This window comes from Sciurus carolinensis, chromosome 3 (genome assembly GCF_902686445.1).
Source record: "Sciurus carolinensis chromosome 3, mSciCar1.2, whole genome shotgun sequence".
NCBI classification, from domain to species: domain Eukaryota; kingdom Metazoa; phylum Chordata; class Mammalia; order Rodentia; family Sciuridae; genus Sciurus; species Sciurus carolinensis.
Genome location: NC_062215.1, coordinates 64872334 through 64894280, shown reverse-complemented (window position 1 = coordinate 64894280; position 21947 = coordinate 64872334). Strand labels below are relative to the sequence as shown.

Below are 21947 nucleotides of genomic sequence, written 5' to 3'. Positions count from 1 at the left end.
TTACACTGAGGAGAGCTTGGCTTGCTTGCAGCTGTGGGCTTGGTTCTTGTGTTTCTGTTCACAACCTGACCTTGAGTTTTAGCTAGGTCATAAAACTAGACTACAGGGCCCTACAACCCAGGCTCCCCCTGGTGGAGGATTAAGAACACACTAACAAGGGCTGCAACCGAGATTTAATAATCATTCAAGAAGGAAACGACCTCTAACAATCACTGCAATGGTGAAGAAGGAATCCTAAGAATTGAGGCAAAATGAGCCCAATTCATCTCTGGCTCTTGGAGAACTGAGAGAAGTTCAGGAAGTAGCTTGGCTTGGTCAGTGTCCATACCTTAAGCTGCTCCTTGGCCAAATTCCTGCACTTGTGGTCTGGATGCTTGACAGATCCATGTTCACAGTTGGCAAGCCCAGTAATCCAGGAAGCTTGACTGGCTTGCCTCACTCCTCTCCCAGGCTCTGTGAGGCCAGGTACACGGGTGGTTGGTTAGTGGTAAGAGCCAGACCACTGTGGCCCTGGAGTTGGCCGCCTCTGCACTTGGCAGATGACAAATAAAAGTCCAGTCCAGTGCCCACCCACTGGCTGAGAGGCACAGTGCCCCTGGGAGACATCCAGCCAGACTCAGAGGGGAAAAGAAACCCTAGCAGCAGAGGCAGCTTCCTAGACATGACCTTGCATGGAAAGCAATCCAGGGCCCCACTGGATCAGAAAGGGAGCCTGAGAAGACCCTGAGGGCATAAATGGCAAGGATGGCCAAGCACGTACTGGTTTATTGACCAAACCTCACATTCCAGACAACTTGAGTGACAGGCCAGGAAACTCCTCCACCTCTGTGGCAGCTGAACACAGTTCTCTGGTGGCAACATTTACTGGACACAGTGTAGGCAGGGCTTAATAAGAGCAAGCCAGCCTTGGAGGAGTCCTACATGGGTCTTCCAAAGAAAACAGTTACAACCCCCCTCCAAAAGAACTGTACAATCAAATGTTGCAAAGGATTTAAATGACCCCATGTGGCCCTTAACGGAGAGAGAGGAGTTCTGCAGCAATTGTGGGTTGAGACCTGTTCTGAGGGGCCAAGCCTAGACATTCAGGGCCTCAGCTGGTCTACCAGTGAAGGCCTGAGGGTGGTGTCTTCTCATCTTTATTGCTTTCCAGAGAGAAGGGTGGGATCCGGACATCAAAGTGGGAGCCATCAGGTCTCTCGAAGCGGAACGTGCCCCTGAGGGTCAGAGAAAAGCTGGTTTAGAGGAAGCTGGGGCAGAGGACCCTCTGTGGATCTGGATGGCTCCATGCTCTCAGCTCCTGAGCCACAGCATGGTGAGGCAGGCTTGAGCTCTCTTCTGTCTAGCTCATGACAAGATGACTGGTCCAGGGCTGGGGTTGTGGGTCAGTGGCAGACCCACAACTTGCTTAGGATATGTGAGGCACTGGGTTCAATCCTCAGCACCACATAAAAATAAATAAATAAAAGGTATTATGTCCATCTACAACTTAAAAAAAAAAAGACTGGTCCAGAGACCCAAGAGGAGTCACAGCCTGGTATGGTGGCTTGTGCCTGTAGTCTAAACAACTTGGGAGGCTGAGGCAAAGAGGATCACTTGAAAGTTTAAGACCAACCTGGATAACATAGCAAGACCCATCTCAAAAAAGAATAAAGAAAGAAAGAAAGAAAGAAAGAAAGAAAAATATAGTTGTACAGATTCCATCCTTTCAATACATTTAACACATACTGCATGAGCTATCCAGTTGCATTTTTAGGTAAAGACATGAAACACCAGGGGGAAAAACCAACTATGTGACCAACTCGGTGTAGCATCAGATCCCTGGGCCTAAGTCCTCAGCCCACAGACCACAGGGAACTTGGAACAGGCACTCATAAAACCCAGAGGAGTCCCACACAACCTGGCTTGGCCCAGAGTTGGCCACAAGCTCTGAGCTTGCTGTGAGCTCTCATTCTTTAGACCTGTAGCAGTGTCTGTGGAGTCTAGTGGCCCCTGCCCCATCACATACTCACCACATGTGCCCACTAGAAGCCTGCAGGGAGACGTGACTGCTATACTGGAACGCAGGCTGCTCCTTGGATAACACTGGTTCCTGTGAGAATACAGGCAAAAGGGGTCAGGCCAAGTACCAGGGACACATTCCCTGAACCACAGGGCCACATGCTGACTACCAGTTCATCAAGACTAAGTGCCCCCTACCTGAGACACCACTACAGCAGGCACTGCCACAGTGACTACTTGCCAGTGGCCTAGGAGGCCTTTTATTCTGACTCTGGGTAAGATAATCTCAGACTAAGTACCAGCAAAGATGCTAGGCATAAGACCCACTCTGAAAGCATCCCTTCCTGTGTCCATTCATGAGAATTAAGTGCCAGGCACCACAGTTGGTACTCTGCAAACCTCTGACGCTTTACTTCCAGTGATCATAAAGTTCTATGTGTGATCTCTATTGCAGTAATAATAAGCTAAGGTTTTGGTTATATAACTTGGTGAAAGTGCAGTGAGTATACAACTGGAATTTGAAGTCAATTATATAATTCCAAGCCCTGTTATTCACTTTTCCACCCTGCTTCCCCAATCCTCTCCTGACATGGATAAATGCTTTGAATGTTGACCCTGGCACTAGTACTACTTGTGACTTTGTTTCTCAGGAGACAGGGCAGAGTAGGTAGGTACTGTAAAATCAGATCTCTTCAAGGACCAGTAGAGGACATAGACATATAAAGACCCAGAGACAACACAACCATGAGTGACGGTGGTATGCATATCCCACCTAACTAAACACATTTCAAATTCAGGCTTTAATTCAGATATTATGCAGTTCAACAAATACACAAGCCTTGACTTCAGAATCATTTGGATTTAAGTCCCGACCCTGTCACTACTAGTGATTGACTGTGAGTTTGTTATTTAACTTCTCCATCTTACTCTCTTCATCTGTGAAATGGGTTACAGGTAACCTATCCCACAGAGCTGTTAGATTTATCACCACATTGAGACAACTCAATGTATTCACACATCAAGCCTCTGTAACCACAGAGGAGGAAACCATGCATGAAGCCCATGGGGCCTGCAAGGCAGGACCTGGCCAGTAATGCTCACCCTGCCCACCACCCCTCGGCCTCGCACTGTCTCCAAGGTGCCCGAGAGACTGAATATCCTCCAGTGCCGCTCCCGGAGCTGTACCACATCACTGTCCAGGTTCTCCAAACGAATACAGTAGCGCCACTGTGGGGGTGTGGGGAGAGAGCTCATGTTTGAGAAAGAACAGACCTTAGGCAAGCCTACCTGGAATTCTGTGGAGAGCAAACAGCAACAAAGGCTAACACCTACATTGCACAGGCTCCACCCACACCAGGAGGTGAACACACCTCCCCACCTGACCCCGGGGCACACCTCCTAAGCTCACCCCACCCCAGAGAAACACTCACCCAGTACACGTGGGAATTCTGGGCTTCCTGGGGGAAAAAACACAAAGAATTTAAGTCTCAGAGAATAAGACCAAGTCTCTTTCCATCAACATGCCTCCAAAGTAGAAGTATTCCAGAAAGGTTGCAGAGACATCAAGATGAGAATGTGTGTGGGATGATGAAGGTATTGGGACTGCGGCCAACAAGCCCACAGGCAGGCAGCCTCCCGTGTACACTCCTACTCATGGCCACTCTCCTCTTTGTCCTGCCAAGAGCACCAACAGCTGGATGCCAACAAATCAACTACAGGGTGCCTTCCTTTCTCACCACCCTGCTTCCAGCCCTGGCCCCCATCACTGCTGCCCAGGACCCTGTCCTCCATCCTCCCACAGCCTCTAATACTGTAATACTTCATATATTGGATATTGACCTTCTCCATGACTCTGAACCTAAAAGGAGGAAACAATCTTCCATTTGTATCCCAAGCCTGGCTCAGAGTGAGGCAAGACGCAGCTCAATAAACATTTGATTAATGTATAAATTGTGAAGATCAGCCCGCTCTCATTCAGGTAAGTATGTGTACACTCTTAAGCAAGGCTCCCCCTGAGCCCCAGGAAAGGAGAGCCTAGATGGAGAATGCCTTCCTGGGACCTATAGGTAACCTACTCTAGGTCTTCATGTCAGCCACCATCAAGAGGCTACCCAACTCCACCCAACACATGACACTTTGGAGCAGAACCCCAGGGACATGGTTTAGATTTAGGCCCCCAGCCCCACTCTACCAGTCAATATTAGGACACACACAGAATCTGGGACTTAGCCCTGTGGGAAGGAACACAGGCTGGGCACATACCCTCATGCCCATGTAAAAAGGGATGACAGTGACACGAATGTTCTCAGTTGTTTCCCGGTGGACATCAGAGAGCTCTAGCCAGGGGTGATTCTTCTCTTGCCAGGCCCGTAGTGTCTCCCGAGCCACAAATGGGGGTGCTAGGACAAGAGACAATAGATTAGTCCAAGCCAGAGTCCAGGGTGCTACACCCATGCTCCAACTGCCCCTCCTACAAACTCCTTCCCAGTGGTGGTCCAGGCAAACAGGACAGAGAAAAAAGAAGCACAGCTACAAAGCACAGACATGCTACCAAGAATAAAGCCTGAGGGGATAGTGATGTCATGGGAAAAGAACTGTACTAGGAGTTAGCAGCCCTCGTTTTCAGACCTCCAGATGCTATTGCCAAGCAACCTTGAGTCACTTATCACCTTCAAGCCTCAGTTTCTATCCCTAGAAGGAGACAGGAGCCATTGCCCTCATAGGATAAAGGGGAAGTTAAAAAACGATTATGGAAATAAGACTTGTGGAATTATGGGATGTCTCCTTGAAGAAAACACCCTCCTATTCCTGTCTCCCTTCTTGAGAAAGATTACCTTTCGTCTGGTCATACAGAAGAAATCTTTCGAAGAGCTCATGTTGGATGGGAACTTGATCTGTAGAGGTATAGGGGAGGATGTCTTCATGGCTGACATAGTCCAGGCCTGGAACAGAAAGGGAAAGAATAAGACTCACACAGGAGGAAAGGAGAGAAGAGAGACTGAGAAGAAACATTTCCTGGCCTTGCCCAGGGTAGAAAACACTGGCACCATACCTCCTGACACCCAAATCCCTCCCAAAAGATGACAGAACAGCAGAATTCTCTCCCTGGGACATACCACTTTCTCCACAGTACCATTCAGATGCTAGCTCCTCACCTGGGATGGCATAAAGGGCCCGGCTGTCATCATGGTTTGCCAAGAAGGTCACGGCTTCTGTCTGAGATCTCTGAGACTAAGGCAAGAAGTGAGTCAGGGGCTTTCTTGGTCACTGTTTGGTCCTAGCATCTTGGAGGTCAGAGCTGGTCTAGGCTTTGTCTGACCCCTCTCCCTCTCTGTCTCCACTGGGATACATACAGGCCTTTCCCAAGGAGGGGACCCCGGACCCAGCCATGTTGCTTACTTACTATATGTGGACAGTCACGGGCATCAATCAGCACCTGATAGTAAGTGTGAGTTTTTCCTTTCACCTCCTTAGAACCATGGCCGGCAGGGTTCTCCGCTCTGCAGGGTGGAAGAAGCCCAAGATTACCCTGAGAGAAGGGGAAGTGGTGCCTGACTCAGATCCCTACCACCTCCTCACCTAAGCAAGCTGGTCCTGATCTTAAGGAGCTTCAGTACCAGCTGGGCACTGCTCAACAATAGCCCAGCTTGGCTGTTCTCCAGTCAAGACAAACAAAGAAGTCTGGAGGGCCCACACAGTCACCATTTGTCTTATTCTCTAGATGCCTCCTGGCAGGGGGCCATGTTGAGAAAATTTAATTGTCACCTCAGTTCAGAGTACCCTACACGTCTCACATCCCAAGGACTATCTGTGATCATTTAATAGAGCTATTCCTTTTCTTTTTTAATGTATTCTACAGATGATGTGAGATTAAAGGAAAGATTCCAACTGAACATCAAGAAACCAAAAAGACTGGTCCCCAAAATGCTCCCTGGGGTACTTATGAAAACCCAGATTTGGGGAGAGCATTCTGGGTAGGCCTAAAGGGACCCTCTGGCTTAAACTGTTCTTAGCACTCAGCTCTATTGTCTCCATGGGTATGAGCACCACAGAAGTACTCCCGGAGGATACTGTCTTCACCCCTGAGGCCCCAATTACATGTCTACCATGAGTCAGGCCTCCTCCTAAGAATACTGTGAGGCAGGACAGGGAAACTTACTTCTCTGGAGCTGCAGAAGCCACATCCCGGTCATACAGTCTGGCCTGCCAGGGAAACAGGACGACACCTCGGTAGCCAAAAACACTATGAAGGAAAAGCTGGAAGGAAAGAGAGGTGGCCTTAGTGAGTCTGCAGTCCAGCAAGTCCATCCAGCTGGGCTGCACAAAGCAGCACAAGTGGAGGCAACTACAGCACAAGGTCTTGCCACCTCTTCCCTTGACCCTCAGGATCAACCCAGGCCAACTTCAGAACACTGTACACCCTCTTCTCCTGGCTGACTCTTCAAATCAAAGGTTTGGCCTTCAGGAAGCCTTCCTTAACCTTCTCACTTAGCAGTATACAGCTATCAACCATTTACATGTCATTAATTCTTTCCTCAACCATAAACTCCATGAAGGCAAGAACCATGTCTACCTTCCCTTCTGATTTAACCCAAATGCATAATGCCTGGTCCATTTTAGGCATACTAAAAAACAATTTAAAAAAAATCTTCCTTACCTTTGTAGGACTCAATTTATCACAGTGGACCTGGAACAAACCTGATACAGAAAAAGAGTCCCACACCCAGAGCTACCACACTGTAATCACTTTGATAACAAGACATCAAAGGTTTGCTTTCCTTAAAACTCCCTCTACTAACTTCTTACTATCCAGTATGTTAGAAGAACCTTTAGCAACTTGGCTTTCTCCTCACTATAGTCCAAACAATCTCTCTCCACTATAACATGGAAAGAAAACTCACTATTAGGTGCATTCAAAATCAGGAACACAGAAACTACATCTTAAAAAATCTGTGATTCTGTTCTGATACCAAACATCAAAGTGGAATGGAGCTAGGGGTGTTGCTCAGCAGTAGAGCACTTGCCTAGCATGTGTAATGCCCTGGGTTTGATTCCCCAGCACTGCCAAAAAAAAGGGGGGGGGGGATGGAAAATCATATCATTCAGTCCTGTGACTAAATATGACTCCGCTCAAAAGCAGAGCAAGAAAATGAAAGCAGACCCAGCCCAAAACTTACTTGCCCAGTCTCATATTTTCCATTCTGTTTTGGTACCTCAAACACACCAACTGTCTCCAACACTTTGCCTTCTGGTCGGTTTCTGATCAAGAATAAAAAGAATAAGCAAATGAAAAGCTAAGAAGGTAACACTACTTATCCATCAGAAAAAAAAAAAAAAACCTACTAGGGTACTGAGGGGCCAGGGCAATGGCAGCAGAGAAAGGCTGGGAAGTGTGGCCATCTAACAGGTAAGGGCTCTGCCAAGCCACCAAACCACAAAGTGGCTACCTTTCCTCCCCTGAGGTTCAGCCACAGGCTCCTCCTTGATGAAAACCTCTCTAATCTCCCAGGGTTAGATCTTACTACTCCCAGGTCACTTTCTTCTCTCCTCACTCAGTGTTCCTCATATCATGCCCTCATACCCTGTTTAAATATACCCCTTTGCCCCATGTCTTCCCTAACCCACTTCCTGACCTCCCACAGCATTTTAACTGTCCCTCCTGCTTTGCATTTCAGTTATTTGTGTCCATTTCTTATCTCCATGAGAGACTGTAAATTCCTGGGATTAGTCTGTGCTGCCCCCCTGAGCCTAGTGTATAAGAGAGTCTCAAAAACAATTTTGTTCTGATCATAATTCCATGTCCATTTCCCCTCTATAGTCCTTACCTTGCCCTTAAGGATTTAATCATTTCTAGATTCTCTAATGTACTCCATGCATTACACCAAGTACTGAAGTCTCTCAATTACAGTTTTTTTGTTTTTTGTTTTTGTTTTTGTTTTTGTTTTTTTTTTGCGGTGCTGGGGATCGAACCCAGGGCCTTGTGCTTACAAGGCAAGCACTCTACCGACTGAGCTATCTCCCCAGCCCCTCAATTACAGTTTTGTTCAGACATTAATTTTCACAGGGATTTTAACTTGCAAATAACTATCATCTCTCCCCAGTATTAGTGTTTGATCTCAATCACTATAAGGGCAGCTCTGTCACTTTACCTCTCTCAACAGTGTTGCTCTTTCTAGGGGCCCTTCAAAGCACTGCTATTCTAATTTGGAGAAGAGAACTTGAAACACTGGCCCCAATTTGATTTGCCTGACCCAACCTCAGAGACACTGCTCACACCATCGCCATACTTCAAATCCCCTTCCCCAAATCACACACAGAAGACGGGTGTACCAAGGTCATAACAAAACCTGGGACCCACGAGGGCCCACACTCAAGCCAACTTGCTTCCCACCTCTAGCATCTTCCTGAAGGGGGCCCAATAGGGGATGGGGGCTGAAGTCAAAAGCCCCGGGGCTGCATTCAAAAGCTGTCCACTAACAGCGGTGCTGGGAACCTCGGCTGGGGAGGTAGGGTTCGCTCGGGGACTGTTACTACTTCCCGCTCCGGGCCAGCCTGCACAGCGAGGCCCCTGGGCCGTGCTCCCTCCTCTGCTCCTGGCACACGTCCCAGACAGCGAACGTCGCTCGGTGCTCCGAACTTCTCCCAGGTCGTATGCCGGTAACCCCCTGGCAGCCCGGCCTCCTAGCTTCGTCAAGGGCCAGGAGCACCATACGCCGCTCCCTAGGCTCCAACCCCAGACCGGCCCCGGTGCTCCCTCCCTCACCGAGACGAGAGATGCCTCCGCGTCGTCGTAGTTGCCACTGGCGGGAAGGCCCCCGGTCCACCCGCCGCACAGAGCGGCCTCGACCCTCGGGCCGCGGTCAGAGACCGGGACCACCAGCGGCTGCCCACGGCCAGGGCCCTCCGGGCCACACAGCTTGCCATATCCCGTCCGAGCGCCGGCTCGGCTGCTGACACAGGGCCCGACCCGCGGCGGGGCGGCGTTCCGCCCCCGCCCCACACTGCCCCGCGCCGCGTCCCGCCCCCTTGGCCCTCTTCTGACTTGCCTAGTTGCGTCCCGCGAGCTCCGAGTTACTTCCGGCGCACAGCGGGCGGAAGTCCGAGTTTGGGGTCACCTGACCACAAAGGCAGCTAGACATGGCGTCTTCCTTTCTTGCTGGCGAGCGATTGGTACGCGCTTTGGGCCCCGGCGGGGAACTGGAATCAGAGCAGTTGCCTCGGACGCTGCGAGCCGAGCTTGAGGCCGCCCTGGGGAAGAAGCACACGGACGGTGATAGCCCTAGTGGCCCCCGATGCTTGGTTTCCTTCCGTCTAATCCGGGATCTGCACCAGCACCTACGAGAAAGGGGTGAGTCGGTCTTCTGCCCAGAACTCCTCCTTGTTTCCAGATCTACTTCCTCCAAAAAAATTTTTCCCCTCATTGTCTCTCGCCTGTAAAGTACTTACGTAACCAACCAAGAGTCTTCTCATAAACCCAAGGGCCACCCATACACCCTTCTCCTCTTCTGTGGGAATAATTCTTGGACGACAAAATTTACTTGTTCACATTCTGTTCTCTTGAGTCTCCTCTTCTCTTGGCAGGCATACCTAAACCCATCTGAAGCCCACCTGACCCTGAGGAAGTTGAGGATCTAACCCAACACTATCTCCCAAATTCCGTTCCTTCTTTTTTTTTTTTTTTTTTTTTTTTTTTTGCCACATTAGGAATCACATAGTATAGTGAGCTATGCTCTTTGGTCCATCTCAAAAGCAAGAATAGTGACATCTGACATTGTCTTTCTTTGTTTCTTTCTCTTGGAGATAGAATGACAAAAGCAATGTTGAAAGGTCTAGACCAGGAATAGCATGTGAGTTTTTTTTTGTTTTTTTGAGGGTGGGGAACTGGAGGAATTGAACTCAGGGGCGCTCAACCACAGAGCCATACCCCCAGCATTGTTTTGTATTTTATTTAGAGACAGGGTTCTCACTGAGTTGCTTAGCGCCTCACTCTTGATGAGACTGGCTTTGAGCTCGGCCATCCTCCTGTCTCAACCTCCTGAACCACTGGGATTACAGGCGTGCAGCACTGCACCCTGGTAGCATATGAGTTTTAATCCTAGTTCTGCAACTAATTTCCCTCATAGAAGTTATTCCTCCTTCCTGAGCCTCAGTGCCCTTATCTATAAAGAAAGGGAGTAGGACAAACTGGTTCTTTTTCCAGAACTAACAGAGCCTAACCAGAAGTGCAAAATGTATACTGCTCAACTATTAGAACTAAAAGAATCTTAGGAATTATCAGATACAGTGATCTCTAAGTATTTAGCTTCACTGTAACTTAAACCTATTTAGGGCAGATCTGTCTGACCACAGAAATGACCTAACCCAGGGCTGGGGGTATAGCTCAGTTGGTATAGTACTTGCCTTACATGCACAAAGCCCTGGGTTCAATCCCCGGCTCCACCAGAAAAAAAAAAAAAAACACAGAAAAGAAATGACCTAACCCAAAGGCAAATGTTAGGTGTTGGTTTTTATGTTGGCAGAGTAATTGAGAGCTGACAGTTATAGTAAGCTGTGCAGCACTAGGAAATACTTAGGTGGAATTGTCCTAGATTTTTTCCTAATTGAAAATGATACTGGCAACGGTTGACATAGGTATAGGCATGTTTTTATTTTGGCAGAAAAAAGAGCTGGACCCTTCTCTCATCTTACTTTTTCAACCTCAGCTCTATGGCTCACCACATTTTTGGAAACATTTTCTTCTCAGATTCCACACTATACCTTCATGAGCTCCTGGAAGGCAGTGAAATCTATCTCCCAAAAGTTGTGAAGCCTCCTCGGGTATGTGAAGGATATATTTTTGAGAGTGGGTATTGACTGAGTTGGGCATCAAATTTTTTAATCAATTTTGGGGCTTTAAAATTTGTCTTTTAAGTCTTTGAGATCTGAGATGAGTAAACCAGGTATTGCCTTCTCTATTTGATAGCTTTGGAAAACTGAGATCCAAAAAACACCAGTTTCCAAAGCAGTGAAGATGTAACGGGTCCGCGGGTCTTCTGGCACCTTTAGTAATTCAGTGCCCCTTTGGAACCAATGATTATGACACGCTTTCTAGCACGACTTATGTAGAAGAATATCACTCTTTTCACATGCTTTTTTTCTGCTTTAGAACCCAGAGCTAGTTGCCCGGCTTGAGAAGATTAAGATACAACTGGCCAATGAGGAGTATAAGCGGATCACTCGTAATGTCACCTGTCAGGTAACAGGCCTGCTCCTCAATGCATGGACTGAGTAACCCTTAAAAACAGAAAGAAAAACAGATGCAAAGGAAACAAACAACGTGGAAACTTGGCTTGTCTCCTATTCCAGAACCATACAAGTTCTGTGTTACCTAAAACTGTGTAATTCCCAGCTCACTGAGACTCAGGCCTTAGACGGTGACATTCTTAAACATTGTAGGGATGGAGATGAGTCTTGCAGCCTTCTTTATGACAGGATTCCTACTAATCTCTGGCATGTCCTTTCCCTAAAACAGGAGAGGAGTAGATGAGTACTGGGAGCCTATGTCCTCTTCTCTGAAGTGCTTGCTTTGTGGTCCAGCAAAAAGTCAGACTGGTCCTAAAGAAAAGAATACATGGCAAAATGTGTGTGTTCTTAGTGTGTTGAAGAATATAGAGAGCTGAGGCCAGACTGACAAATGAGTGCTCTCTGGGTTATCTCTGAGCTGCTTCCATTCTAAAATCATCTACTTTTTCTTTTTCCCAGGATTCACGGCACAGTGGGACTCTCAGTGACCTGGGAAAACAAGGTGAGGTACAAGGAGAGTAGGCTTTCAAAGCCTCTCCTTGGGATGGATGGTGGCATTTCTTCCCTAGCATTCTGGATTTAAGGCTGAGCTATATAGACTTGTTCTTTGAAAGGAACCCAGTTGATGGGGGAGGCAGCTCTGAGGGAACAGGGCCTCCTGGAGAATGCTGACCTAAAAATTTCTTCTCTGGGCTCCTCCTCAAAGTGAGGTCAGTGAAGGCTCTGGTCATTACCATCTTCAACTTCATTGTCACGGTGGCAGCTGCCTTTGTCTGCACTTATCTTGGAAGTCAGTATATCTTCACAGAAATGGCCTCGGTGAGTATGAGCTAGACCGTGCAAAGTGACCCAAGTGGGGGTGTTAGTGGAGAAACGGGATGTGTGTGGAAGTGCCTTGCACAGGTTAGAAATTGAGCATATTTATGCAGTAATCGAAGAGAGCATTTTTTGGTGGGGGGGAACAGGTATTTATCCCAAGAGAAGCCAGACTCTCCCCACTCCCCAACTTAGGGACTGGGTTGGAGGTTTTCCATCCCCGTTAGAGGTGCTGAGGGCTGCAGAGCTGGGTCTTAATTTACATTCCTTAAGCCTAATTTTTCCCTTTCCTAGCGTGTGCTGGCTGCATTGATCGTTGCCTCAGTGGTGGGTCTAGCCGAGCTGTATGTCATGGTGCGGGCGATGGAAGGTGAATTGGGAGAACTGTAACTGGTGCTTCATCATCAAAGTCTGGAGAAGATTTGGGAGGCCCCAGGCTCCCAATCGCTGATAACCAGCTCAATCTATGAAGCTCTTTGTACTCAGCTCCAGTTAGAGGACCAGGCTAGGCCACCTCCTATTCTTGCAGGAAGCACTGTCTTCTGTAAATTTCCAAAGGGAGCATTGGAGGAGATTCAAACAACACCACTTCTTTAAAACTAAAAGAACTGATCTCTCAGTACCTTTCTCCTGAACCCAGTGCTCATTTGCCTTCTCCAGCTCATTCTGGGCACTGCTGGGACTGGGGTTTTTCCATCAGGAGTACATGGAATCCAGGCCTTCCCAAAAGTAAACCATACTGCCTTGAACTTGTCTAGGTGCACAAATCATTCACTATTCTTCATCCATACATCTTTGGTGCAGGCCTATAATTGAGAGCAGAAGCCTCTGAGAAAGCAGAAAGGCTCCCTCTCTCAATTTGTGCTGGAAAAGGAACCAGTCAGAGGACAGATATCAAATAAGAGAAAGACAGGTTGGTATGGGATGGTTGAACTGGATGCCAGGCAGCTATCTTTTTGGAAAAGGAAGTGGTATTTGGCCCCTTTTCTGGAAGGCAAAACACACTGAGACCAAATGGCCCAGCTGTGGTCTTTCCTCTGTTAAATGGAGCCAAAGATTCCTGATGTTTTCCTGATGTCTCTGTCTAATGTGAAACTTCTGAGAACTTAGGTGTTGTGATGGTAGAATCTATATATGGGACTTGAAAGGGTATCAACCTTAAGTTATTTATCCAATAAATATTTATTGTACCCAGTGTGTTCTTATTTCAAATCCCATGTCAGATAACACAAAGCACAAAGATTTCCATAATTCTGAGAATTGTTTTTCTTACTGTTTGTTAATATTGTACATGCTCCTGTTGTCTTTGTTTTTCCCCAGAACTTTTCTATTCTTAGAGATTATATACACAGTGACTCAGTAGACAATTCCTCTAAAGATTTGCCAGTTTCTGTTTGTTGGTTGAGAGAAATGTCACCTGTGAGAAAACATAGGTGACATTTTGCAGTGTTCCTAGTAACCTGAGTTGTTGAAGTTTGGTCAGAAAACTGCACTAAAGCCTTATAGGGATTCATAACTGTATTTCCTTGTGTGTGTATTTTGTGTTCCAGGCTGCCCACATAGCTTTAAGCTTTCACATCCCCCCAGAACCTGAATTTAGCTTGAATGGATTCCAAATGTTAAAAGAGATTTAACTTTGTCAGAATCTCCTCAGACAGATTCTGACCCTAGAACATCTCACAGTAAAATCAGGGTCATTCCCTCTCCCCCTGCGCCCAAATTGGGATTGAACCCAGGGGCATTCTACCACTGAATTACATATCCAGCTTATCCAGCCCTTTTTATTTTTTATTTTGAGATAAAGTCTCACTAAGTTGCCCAGGCTGGCCTCGGACTTGTGATCTTCCTGCCTCAGCCCCCCAAGTAGCTGGGATTACAGGCATGTGGCAAAATTGAAGTCATTCTACTCCTTCCACTATTTATTAGGATGGAATCAACACTGGATCTGAACCACCTCCTCACAACAGATTTCCGTGGCATTGAGATCTTATGGAGAGCTGCTGCTTTATGTGCTGAACATCATGCTAGCATCCGAGGTTAGAGATAAAAGACCTAGCTCCTGCCTAGTAAATGAAGAGGAGGCAATGGCCATTGTGCAAAGAGGGTTCCATCTGCAAGGGCAGGATGGTGGTGTTGCTCAGTAGTAGAGTACTTGCCGACCGTGTGTGAGGCCCTGATCTCCAGCACCACCAAAAAAAAAAGAAGAAAAAAAAAATCTGCAGGAGCAGAGTTAGAATTAGGAATTGGGGGGCAGTCATGCTTTCTTCTGTTGCACTCTGGGTTTAAAGAAGTGCCTGGCAGGAAGTCAGAGAAACAAGAAGTTTGAGGCCTTCCCGGTTCCTCATGAGCTCTAGTATGGAGAAGCAGTGGGAGCTAGCATTTTTGGAGTTTTTATTTGTGTCACACACTGCAAGAAGCCCTTTGACTGCATTATTTCTTATTCCCAAAAGGGAGATGAAGCAAGTTTATCACTCTGCTTTTCAGGCACATAGTTTCAGAGAGTTGCCAGTTAAATTGCAGATCCAGGATTTCATTCCAGCACAGACTTATCGCCAACTCTGCTTTTTTCCCCAAAGTCAAGCAACTCCAGAAGAGGAAGCAACAGGGATGTCCTGAAATCAGTGGGACTGAGACAGGGGTGCTAGCAGAGGCTGCCATCACCCAGGGCCTCAGTCAGCCTTAAGCCCTTCAATTAACCATCCCCCTAACTAATCCTAGCGGAAGCCTTTGTAATACCTCCCGACCAGAATCTGCGTGGAACCTGGCCCTATTTAGGGATTAGGTGATAAAGATAAATTTCCAAGGCAAACGGCCCTCAACCCCATTCATTTGCAACACAACAATCCAGATTAAGGTACAGAGTTGGGTTTTATTTGGAGATTAGTTGGTATTACAGATGACAATGATACCAAAACCCAATGCAGCTGTACCCCCCTCCACCCCAAATCTGTCAGGTTGTCTCCACAGCCCCATGTCAGAGGGTGGACAATCTGATCTTTCTGAAAATTAAATCAACTTAAGCCCAGGCTTCCATTTCTACTTTATTACTTTAATATCACTCCCTCTTCAGATCCATAGTTCTGATTAATTTGTCCAGGTGGTGGGAGATGAGAAGAGGGGACCTTGAACCATAAGAGGGTGGGTTCCCAGCAATCAAGAATAGGAGCAGCACTCTTCCCCTAGCACACATAGCAGGCAGGCAGGTAATGGCCTGAAGGGCCCTAATCAAACAGATGGCCGCCCCGTCAGAGGGAGGAAGCCACCAACTGTGGTAAGAATTGGGGACAGGTCCTGGCAGGAAAAGTGGGAAACATGACCCCTTAACTCATCTTGATGGTACCGTTTGTCAAGACAATGGGTATGCCCCAGGAGGGTCCAGGGTGCTGGGTAACAAGTGCCATGCTCAGTCACTGCAGAGGACCTGCATCTGAGCTGCCCTGGAAGCCAGTGGAAGGGAGGAATCCCTGAACTTCACTCTTCCCGTTAGAGATCTCCCTTATGTAAAAGAAGAGGGCAGGGGATCCAGTCTGATGGGTTCAGTCCTAGGAGGGCTGGATGAACTGCAAGAGTCAGAGGAGAGGTCTTGGACATTCTGGACCTGGATCAGGATTGGTCCACATTGGTAACAATAGCTGAGGCATAAATAAGGTCAGATAGGCTGCCCAGTGAGGTCTGAGGAGTAGCTCGCTCCAAAGAAGGGTGGACCCCTGAGGCCCCAGCCAGTCCCAGTGGGGCTACAGCTTTAGTCCCTGCCCAGCTCTGGCCCAGACCCAAGCTGGGAGCTGCACACAGGGCCTGTGGACACACTGAGGTACACTGAGCTGTGCTGGTGGAGGGTGGAGGCTGGACCAGTGTTGGGGGTGCCCAGGGCTGCCGGGGGTTGTCTGGAAGAGAACAACTCTGGGGAGGCTCAGGCCTGGGGCTTAGGCCTCCTGGATTCCTGTTCTTGATTTTCTTGGCCCGGCGGTTCTGGAACCACACCTGGTAAGGAAGATGAAGGGGACTATTCTGGCTCCAGCACCCCTCCTCTAGGACAGGACAAAACCTGAAGGTAGAACACCCAGGGAGAAACTGTGGGTCAAGGCCAGAAGTTGGCTATGTGAAAGCACCCTCTCCTGGGGGGAGGTCATGGCTCACCTGTATCTTGGCCTCGGGAAGGTGGGTGACCCGGGCAAGCTGTTCACGGGTACCAATGTCAGGGTAGGGTCGTGCTGCAAACACCCGCTCCAACTCCAGCAGCTGCCCAACACTGAATGTGGTTCTCTTTCTCCGGTGGGGACCCAATCCACTGGCTCGGCCTGTGGGTTGGGATGGGGGTCAAACCAGGACTCCCTGCCAGAGCCTCCACCAGCCTCAAAGCCTTTGACAGACTCTGCAGCCCATACCACCCACCCTCTTCAACCTCCCCATCATACCCTGCCCTACCTGTTACCCTCCACACCCTATCCCTGTCACCTTACCTGCTGGAGATGCTTCCACAGGGCTGGCCATGGAGCTGGCAAGGAATGAGGAGCTGGAGGACCATGCCAGGCCTGTGCCCACACCAGACCCATCTGTTTGGGGTTTTATGCTACTCTGAGTGCCTGGCACCACCCCCAGCAGGAGAGAGGCTTAGAGTTCAGTCCAAAGTAGGAAGGGGAAGCCAGGGTTAGGATTGGGCTGATAGGGGTATGGGTGGAGCCAGTTGTTGGCCACCCTCCTTCCCCGGCTTCACAAAGGAAACAGGTTCTAGCCTCCCTCTACAAACAACTGTGGCAGTCTGCGCCTGCAATCCTGTTCTTTATGAAATCCTCCCAGGCTCCTTCCAGAAAGCTACTGAAATTCGTCTTTCCCATGCTCCCAGGACTTCAACTGCCCCTTCTGGAGCCCTCAGTGCCCTGGTTCTAGCTGCCTTCAGGGAAGAGTGGGTAGTAAGCCTATCCCACAACTGACTGGGAAGTGAAGCTGAACAAGATGAAGATGATAGGGACAGAAAATGAGCAGGAACAGATGTCCACACTAGGGCTGCTCTAGAGTTTTTCCTGCATCTGACTGACCCCCTGAGAGCCCAGACAGGCTTTCTGGGGCCCAGGAACCTGGAGCCAGAGGCCCCGCAGGTGGAATTGAGGGTTTAAGACTGATGTTTACTTTTAACAGTGCTCTCTTCCTTGGAAAGCTTCTTGGCTGGTTTGCTAAAAGAAAGGGGTACATGTGAATTTCCTTCCAGTTCCAGTCCTTCCCTATCTCTCCTGACCTCACTGCCCTCCACCCCAGGACAGAAACCTCAAAGAAACTCCCATCCTGCAGGGTGTGGTAGTGCATGCCTGTGATCCCAGCTACTCAGGAAGCTGAGGCAGGGAGGATCTCAAGTTCAAGGCCAGCCTGGTTAACTTAGTGTGAGCCAGTGTCTCAAAAAACAAGATGGGTTAGGGATGTAACTCAGAGGAAGGAAGGCAGGCAGGCAAGCCTACTCACCTACCCTGAGGGTGGGTTATGGGAGCACGATGACCCCAATGACCCCACCTTTTCTCTTGCCCTTTCTCTCTCCACCAAGACTCTCTCGTCAAGTCTAAGGGACAAAGCAAGCCAAACCCAGGGAGCAGTGGCTTAGTGACTTCTGTCATCACCAGAGGGTTTAGTGCCTGCTTAGATGGGCTGCTGGAGGCTGCTTAGCTCGGAGGAAGGGTAGTTCCCCTGACACCCTCTAAGCCCCCAATATTTCTGGTTCACAGAGAAGGCAATAAGCTTAGCAGGGACTGACAGTGAGGCCCTTCTGTTTCTCTTCCCCTTGACCTGTTCTGATAGCTCCGCTTGTCTCCTTACCCAGGCAGGGCTCTGCCCACCCCAGTCAGGACAGTAGTCTTAAACTTAGGGCCAAGTGAGCTTTATTGGGCTGGGAAGAAAAGCTGGAAGAGGAAGCTGCAGAAACCCAGCTGTGTGGACTCGGACTTCTACTGGAGATTAGGGGCTGGGCAGCCCAGCCAGTACTGGGCAATAGGACGTGGGTAAGGAGGGTTGACTGTGTCCACTCGCCGGGTGCGAAGGTTGACTCGGTAGTACTTGTCTGAAAGAGAGGATGGAAGAGAGTGGGTGAGGCTCTACCCACCCTTGCCCTGAGAAAGAAGACTGCATCCACAATGCAACTAAGGACCCCTGGCCTGGTTTTCTGGGGTCTCTGCCCTTAGACTGTGTTGAAATCATGGAGACGGGAGGCAGCAGGGAAGGCTCAAGCAAAACCAGCTTCAGAGGTGGCAGGGGCTCCCACCTCCTGAGAAGAAGTAAACACTCTGGATGGGCTCGCAGGTGGCAGGCACAAGCCAGTTCATCTCATAGTCATAGTTGTAGGCCTCCGGCCCACTCTCCTCACTGGAGAAAAAGGGCAGCCAGGCGGAACGGGATGGTCGGTGGGAGTTCTGGCTGCGACTACGGCCACGACCGCCACGGGAGCGGTAGCGCTTGCGATTTCGACGTCTGGATTTTTGCTTCTTGGCCACAGAGGAGCGGGGCGCTGAGCCTGAGATGTAGATCCGGCCCGCCATGGCTGCATCCACCTTCCCAGGCACACCATGCCAGTCTCGGCTGATGAACCTGGGCTCTCTGACGCCACCTGTGGAAGGGAATGGGTTAATGGGGGGGGGGGCTTAGAGGACCCAATTCCTGCCTTCTCCTGCAGGACCTTTAGGGTTCTTATGCTGCGCCTTTCTTAACAAAAGACACAGCAAGCTGGTGACAGAGCCCAGTGCACAGACTTGTCTCTCTGTACGGTGTTCCTTCCTGTGTCCCCCATATCCTTGGTGTCTCCACCCCACTACCTAGGCCTCCACAGACCCCTAATCCACGGCCCCTCCCTCTGCTGGCTGTGTCCTTGGCTGTGCTAGGCAAAGTCCAAGGTGTGGGGTCCAGGTGGAGCCAAGCCTCCCCCTAAAGATCAACAGAAGCAAAGTCTGGTTGAGTAAACAGCGCTTGATCAATAGCTCCACAATCAGCCCCCTCCAGGCAGTTCAGCCCTCTCCCTTCCCAGGGGTTCCAAACCTCAGGAGACAAGAGCAAGCCTTGCCTCAACCATACCAGAGGATCTGCCCCAGAAGAGCAGCTCAAAGATGTCCTCCCAGCTGTCCCGCTGCAGCAGGGCAAAGTGCTCAAACACAGCCGACATGGAGCTGCCTTCACACTCCTCCTGGCTGGGCTGGTGCTGGAACTCATACTCCCAGTACTGCTTCCCTGGGGAGCAGGGGAGCTGGCATCAGGAGGGTGGGTCTGAGCAAGGCTGGAGGGCCCAGAGGCTGTTCCAGTTAGGAGTTCCTGGCACAGGGTGTGGGCATACACTGAGGCCTGTCCCCAGGATAGCATGGAAGGAACCCTAGACAACTCCACCGTCTGCCTATCCTTCTCCCACCCCTCTGAGTACCCTTGAAGAAGTAGACCCTTTCCCGCCCACTGTAGCTGTGGGCAGGAAGAGCGAAGGCTGCATCTACGTTGTCTGGGATGCTACTGAAGCCCTCAGAGATGTTTCGGGGGTAATCAGGATCCAGAACACCATCCTCAAAGCGCCAGTACTGGTGACCCTAAGAGACAGGAAAGGTGAAATGGAGTAAGGAGGCAGCTGGTTGGGCACAGAGGCAGGATCCCATACCCTAACATGGCCATTCCCAACTCCAGGCTTGCCATCCAGGACCTGGGACCTCAGACCGGCTGCCTTGTTTTTATGGAGCCCCAGGCAGGTCCCACAGGGTCCTGGATCTGACTTGCCGGCCACCATGGTTCTGGGCATATCAGCTCTCAGCCCTTCCCTAAATACCCTCTGTCCTGACCCACAGTTCCTAGGCCTGACACCTTGAAGAGGTAGGTCTTCCCCTGACAGTTGATACGGGTGAAGGCAGCATCGATGGGTCCCTCAATGCCCCAGACATCTCGGATGAGCTTGGGGTACCCAGGCCTCACTGCTGTTTCATCTAGCTCATAGCAGTACTGTCCTAAGAATAGGAGAGGCTGTGTGAGAGAGAGCATGCTCCTGAGGCAGACCCCCTTCCCCAAGACCTTCCCCTGGACTCACCTCGGAAGGCAAAGAGAGAACCATTCTTGAGGTCAGTGAAGGCATCAAAGGGCTTCCCGCTGCACAGCTCTTCCTCTGTGGAGAAATCAGAGAGCCCTTGATCAGGGGTCTCAGGTATTGGGTTCACCCCCTCAGGTTCTGAGGTCTCCACCTCAGGCCCCAGGGTACTGGGATTAGATGTAGGAGTCTCTTCCTCAGGGTTCAGGACAGTTGTCGACTCAAGTGTCCCTTCAGGCTTGGGCTGCAGGTCAGGGCTTAGGGAGGAGCTCTCATAGAAATCATAGGTCCCATATTCATCTTCCGGTAGAGTAAACACATCCCCGCGAGTCACTGCAGGCAGAATGATTGGTAGTGAGTCTCCAGCTACAGAGGGTACCCCAGGCCCACCTGCCTAAGTATTGAACGCACCTTGGCGCTTGCACTCAGTCATGTAGTCAACACAGCAGCTCTGGTAGTAAGAGCAGAGCTCATCGCACTGACACTTCTTGTCAGCATTGAAACCTTCAGTGCAGCGGCCCTTGCATGACTCTATGGAGAAGGGGTGTCAGTTGACACAACCGAGCCCAGGCCACCCTCACCCACCCTTACATTGCCCCAGATGGTCATCAACACCTTGGTCCATACCTTGATCAGCCAGAGCAACCCATGCCAGCAGAGCCAGGATGAGAAGGGGCCTTGGAGGTGCCATGAGAGGCCCCTAGCTGAGAGGCCTGGCAAGCTGGGCTCTGAGCTCCTGGAATCTCTGCTCTGCTGCCTGAAAAAGGAGGTGGGGGAATGAGTCAGGGAGGGAGGGAACTGGAGAAGAGGAGCTGCCCTTTCTATCGCTCTGTTTGCTCAGCCTCCAGCCCAGCCCCCAGTTTCCCAACTCCACAGGCTGCAGCAGAAAAGGGTCACATTCTCAGAACCCTGGGCCTGGGAGAGCTGGGAAACAGAACCCTTGCCAAGCTCAGGGTCATCAGGTCATCAGTACAGGGAATAGTATGGTGGGTCTGGAGGGCAGAGAGAAGGTTCATGCTGTCACTCACTGGGAAAACTGCTTTATCTGAGTTGTCACTTTCTTTTCAGTAAAATGGGACTAACAATACTTTGCCTTGTGTGGTGTTAAGGGGTTACATGAGCTAGAACAGACAAAATGCTCAGAGCCTGCAGTAGTTTCAAATTAATTCTCATAAATGACTATTGATGCATGATTTATTTGAGGAGGCACATCTCTGGCTGGGTGCTCATCTACCAGCTGTGTATTTAGGGCAGTGAAAAGAGGATGGGAGCAGAGATGGTAAGCACTCCAGGGAAATTCTATTTTTTATCTTTGAAGTACAAAGTTTCGATTTTGGCTTCTTCTTCTGGGTGTGTTATCTCTCCAAGCTGATCTTCACAGCACAGAAGAAAGTGAATATGAACCCACTGAACCAGATTTGATTTCTAAGGCTTCCATTAATTCACCAATGGTGGGCAGGTCATTCCCTGTTCCCACCCTTAGTCTTCCCATTTGTAGAGTAGGCTTATTCAGCACATTTTAGACTTTTTTTGGGGGGGTGGGGATACTGGGGATTAAACTTAGGGGCACTCAAACACTGAGTCACATCCACAGCCCTATTTTGTATTTCATTTAGAGATAGCAGCTCACTGAGTTGCTTATCACTTCACTGTTGCAGAGGCTGGCTTTGAACTCGTGATCCTCCTGTCTCAGTCTCCCAAGTCACTGGGATTACAGGCATGCACCACCACGCCCGGCTTAGACACACAATAAGTGTGATCCCTCTACCCAGAAAATGCCTGCTGGCACAGAACACCTGTTTTTTGTGCCCAATTTTAGGCA

General features: G+C 49.5%; 4 protein-coding genes across 5 annotated transcripts; 1 reads left to right on the top strand and 3 right to left on the bottom strand.

Annotated features, from left to right (window-relative positions):
- Positions 1-156: 156 nt before the first annotated feature.
- Poldip2 (DNA polymerase delta interacting protein 2) lies at positions 157-9010 on the bottom strand. Its single transcript, XM_047543937.1, has 11 exons — positions 8762-9010; positions 7176-7257; positions 6158-6255; positions 5402-5498; positions 5154-5229; positions 4833-4940; positions 4261-4397; positions 3429-3455; positions 3100-3225; positions 2010-2089; positions 157-1214 (listed from the first exon to the last, which is right to left on the bottom strand). Exons 1-11 carry the CDS (start codon positions 8920-8922, stop codon positions 1100-1102), a joined length of 1107 nt encoding a protein of 368 aa, XP_047399893.1. The 5' UTR covers positions 8923-9010; the 3' UTR covers positions 157-1099.
- Positions 9011-9118: 108 nt separating this feature from the next.
- Tmem199 (transmembrane protein 199) lies at positions 9119-13286 on the top strand. The gene is made up of 6 exons (XM_047545509.1): positions 9119-9346; positions 10742-10815; positions 11144-11233; positions 11740-11782; positions 11987-12099; positions 12391-13286. The coding sequence occupies exons 1-6, from the start codon at positions 9136-9138 to the stop codon at positions 12484-12486; spliced, it is 627 nt and encodes a 208-aa protein (XP_047401465.1). The 5' UTR covers positions 9119-9135; the 3' UTR covers positions 12487-13286.
- A 1746-nt stretch (positions 13287-15032) lies between these two features.
- Sebox (SEBOX homeobox) lies at positions 15033-17958 on the bottom strand. 2 transcript variants are annotated; one of them, XM_047545426.1, is made up of 5 exons: positions 17899-17958; positions 17224-17267; positions 16557-16591; positions 16234-16394; positions 15033-16077 (listed from the first exon to the last, which is right to left on the bottom strand). In XM_047545426.1, the coding sequence occupies exons 3-5, from the start codon at positions 16585-16587 to the stop codon at positions 15700-15702; spliced, it is 570 nt and encodes a 189-aa protein (XP_047401382.1). In that variant the 5' UTR covers positions 16588-16591; positions 17224-17267; positions 17899-17958; the 3' UTR covers positions 15033-15699. The 2 variants fall into 2 exon arrangements, with proteins under 2 accessions (XP_047401382.1, XP_047401383.1); XM_047545427.1 differs by lacking the exons at positions 17224-17267; positions 17899-17958 and having other exon boundaries at positions 16557-16686.
- On the bottom strand, positions 17944-20914 carry Vtn (vitronectin). The gene is made up of 8 exons (XM_047545425.1): positions 20753-20914; positions 20537-20656; positions 20129-20458; positions 19909-20048; positions 19484-19640; positions 19144-19296; positions 18341-18682; positions 17944-18139 (listed from the first exon to the last, which is right to left on the bottom strand). The coding sequence occupies exons 1-8, from the start codon at positions 20814-20816 to the stop codon at positions 18027-18029; spliced, it is 1419 nt and encodes a 472-aa protein (XP_047401381.1). The 5' UTR covers positions 20817-20914; the 3' UTR covers positions 17944-18026.
- Positions 20915-21947: the final 1033 nt, after the last annotated feature.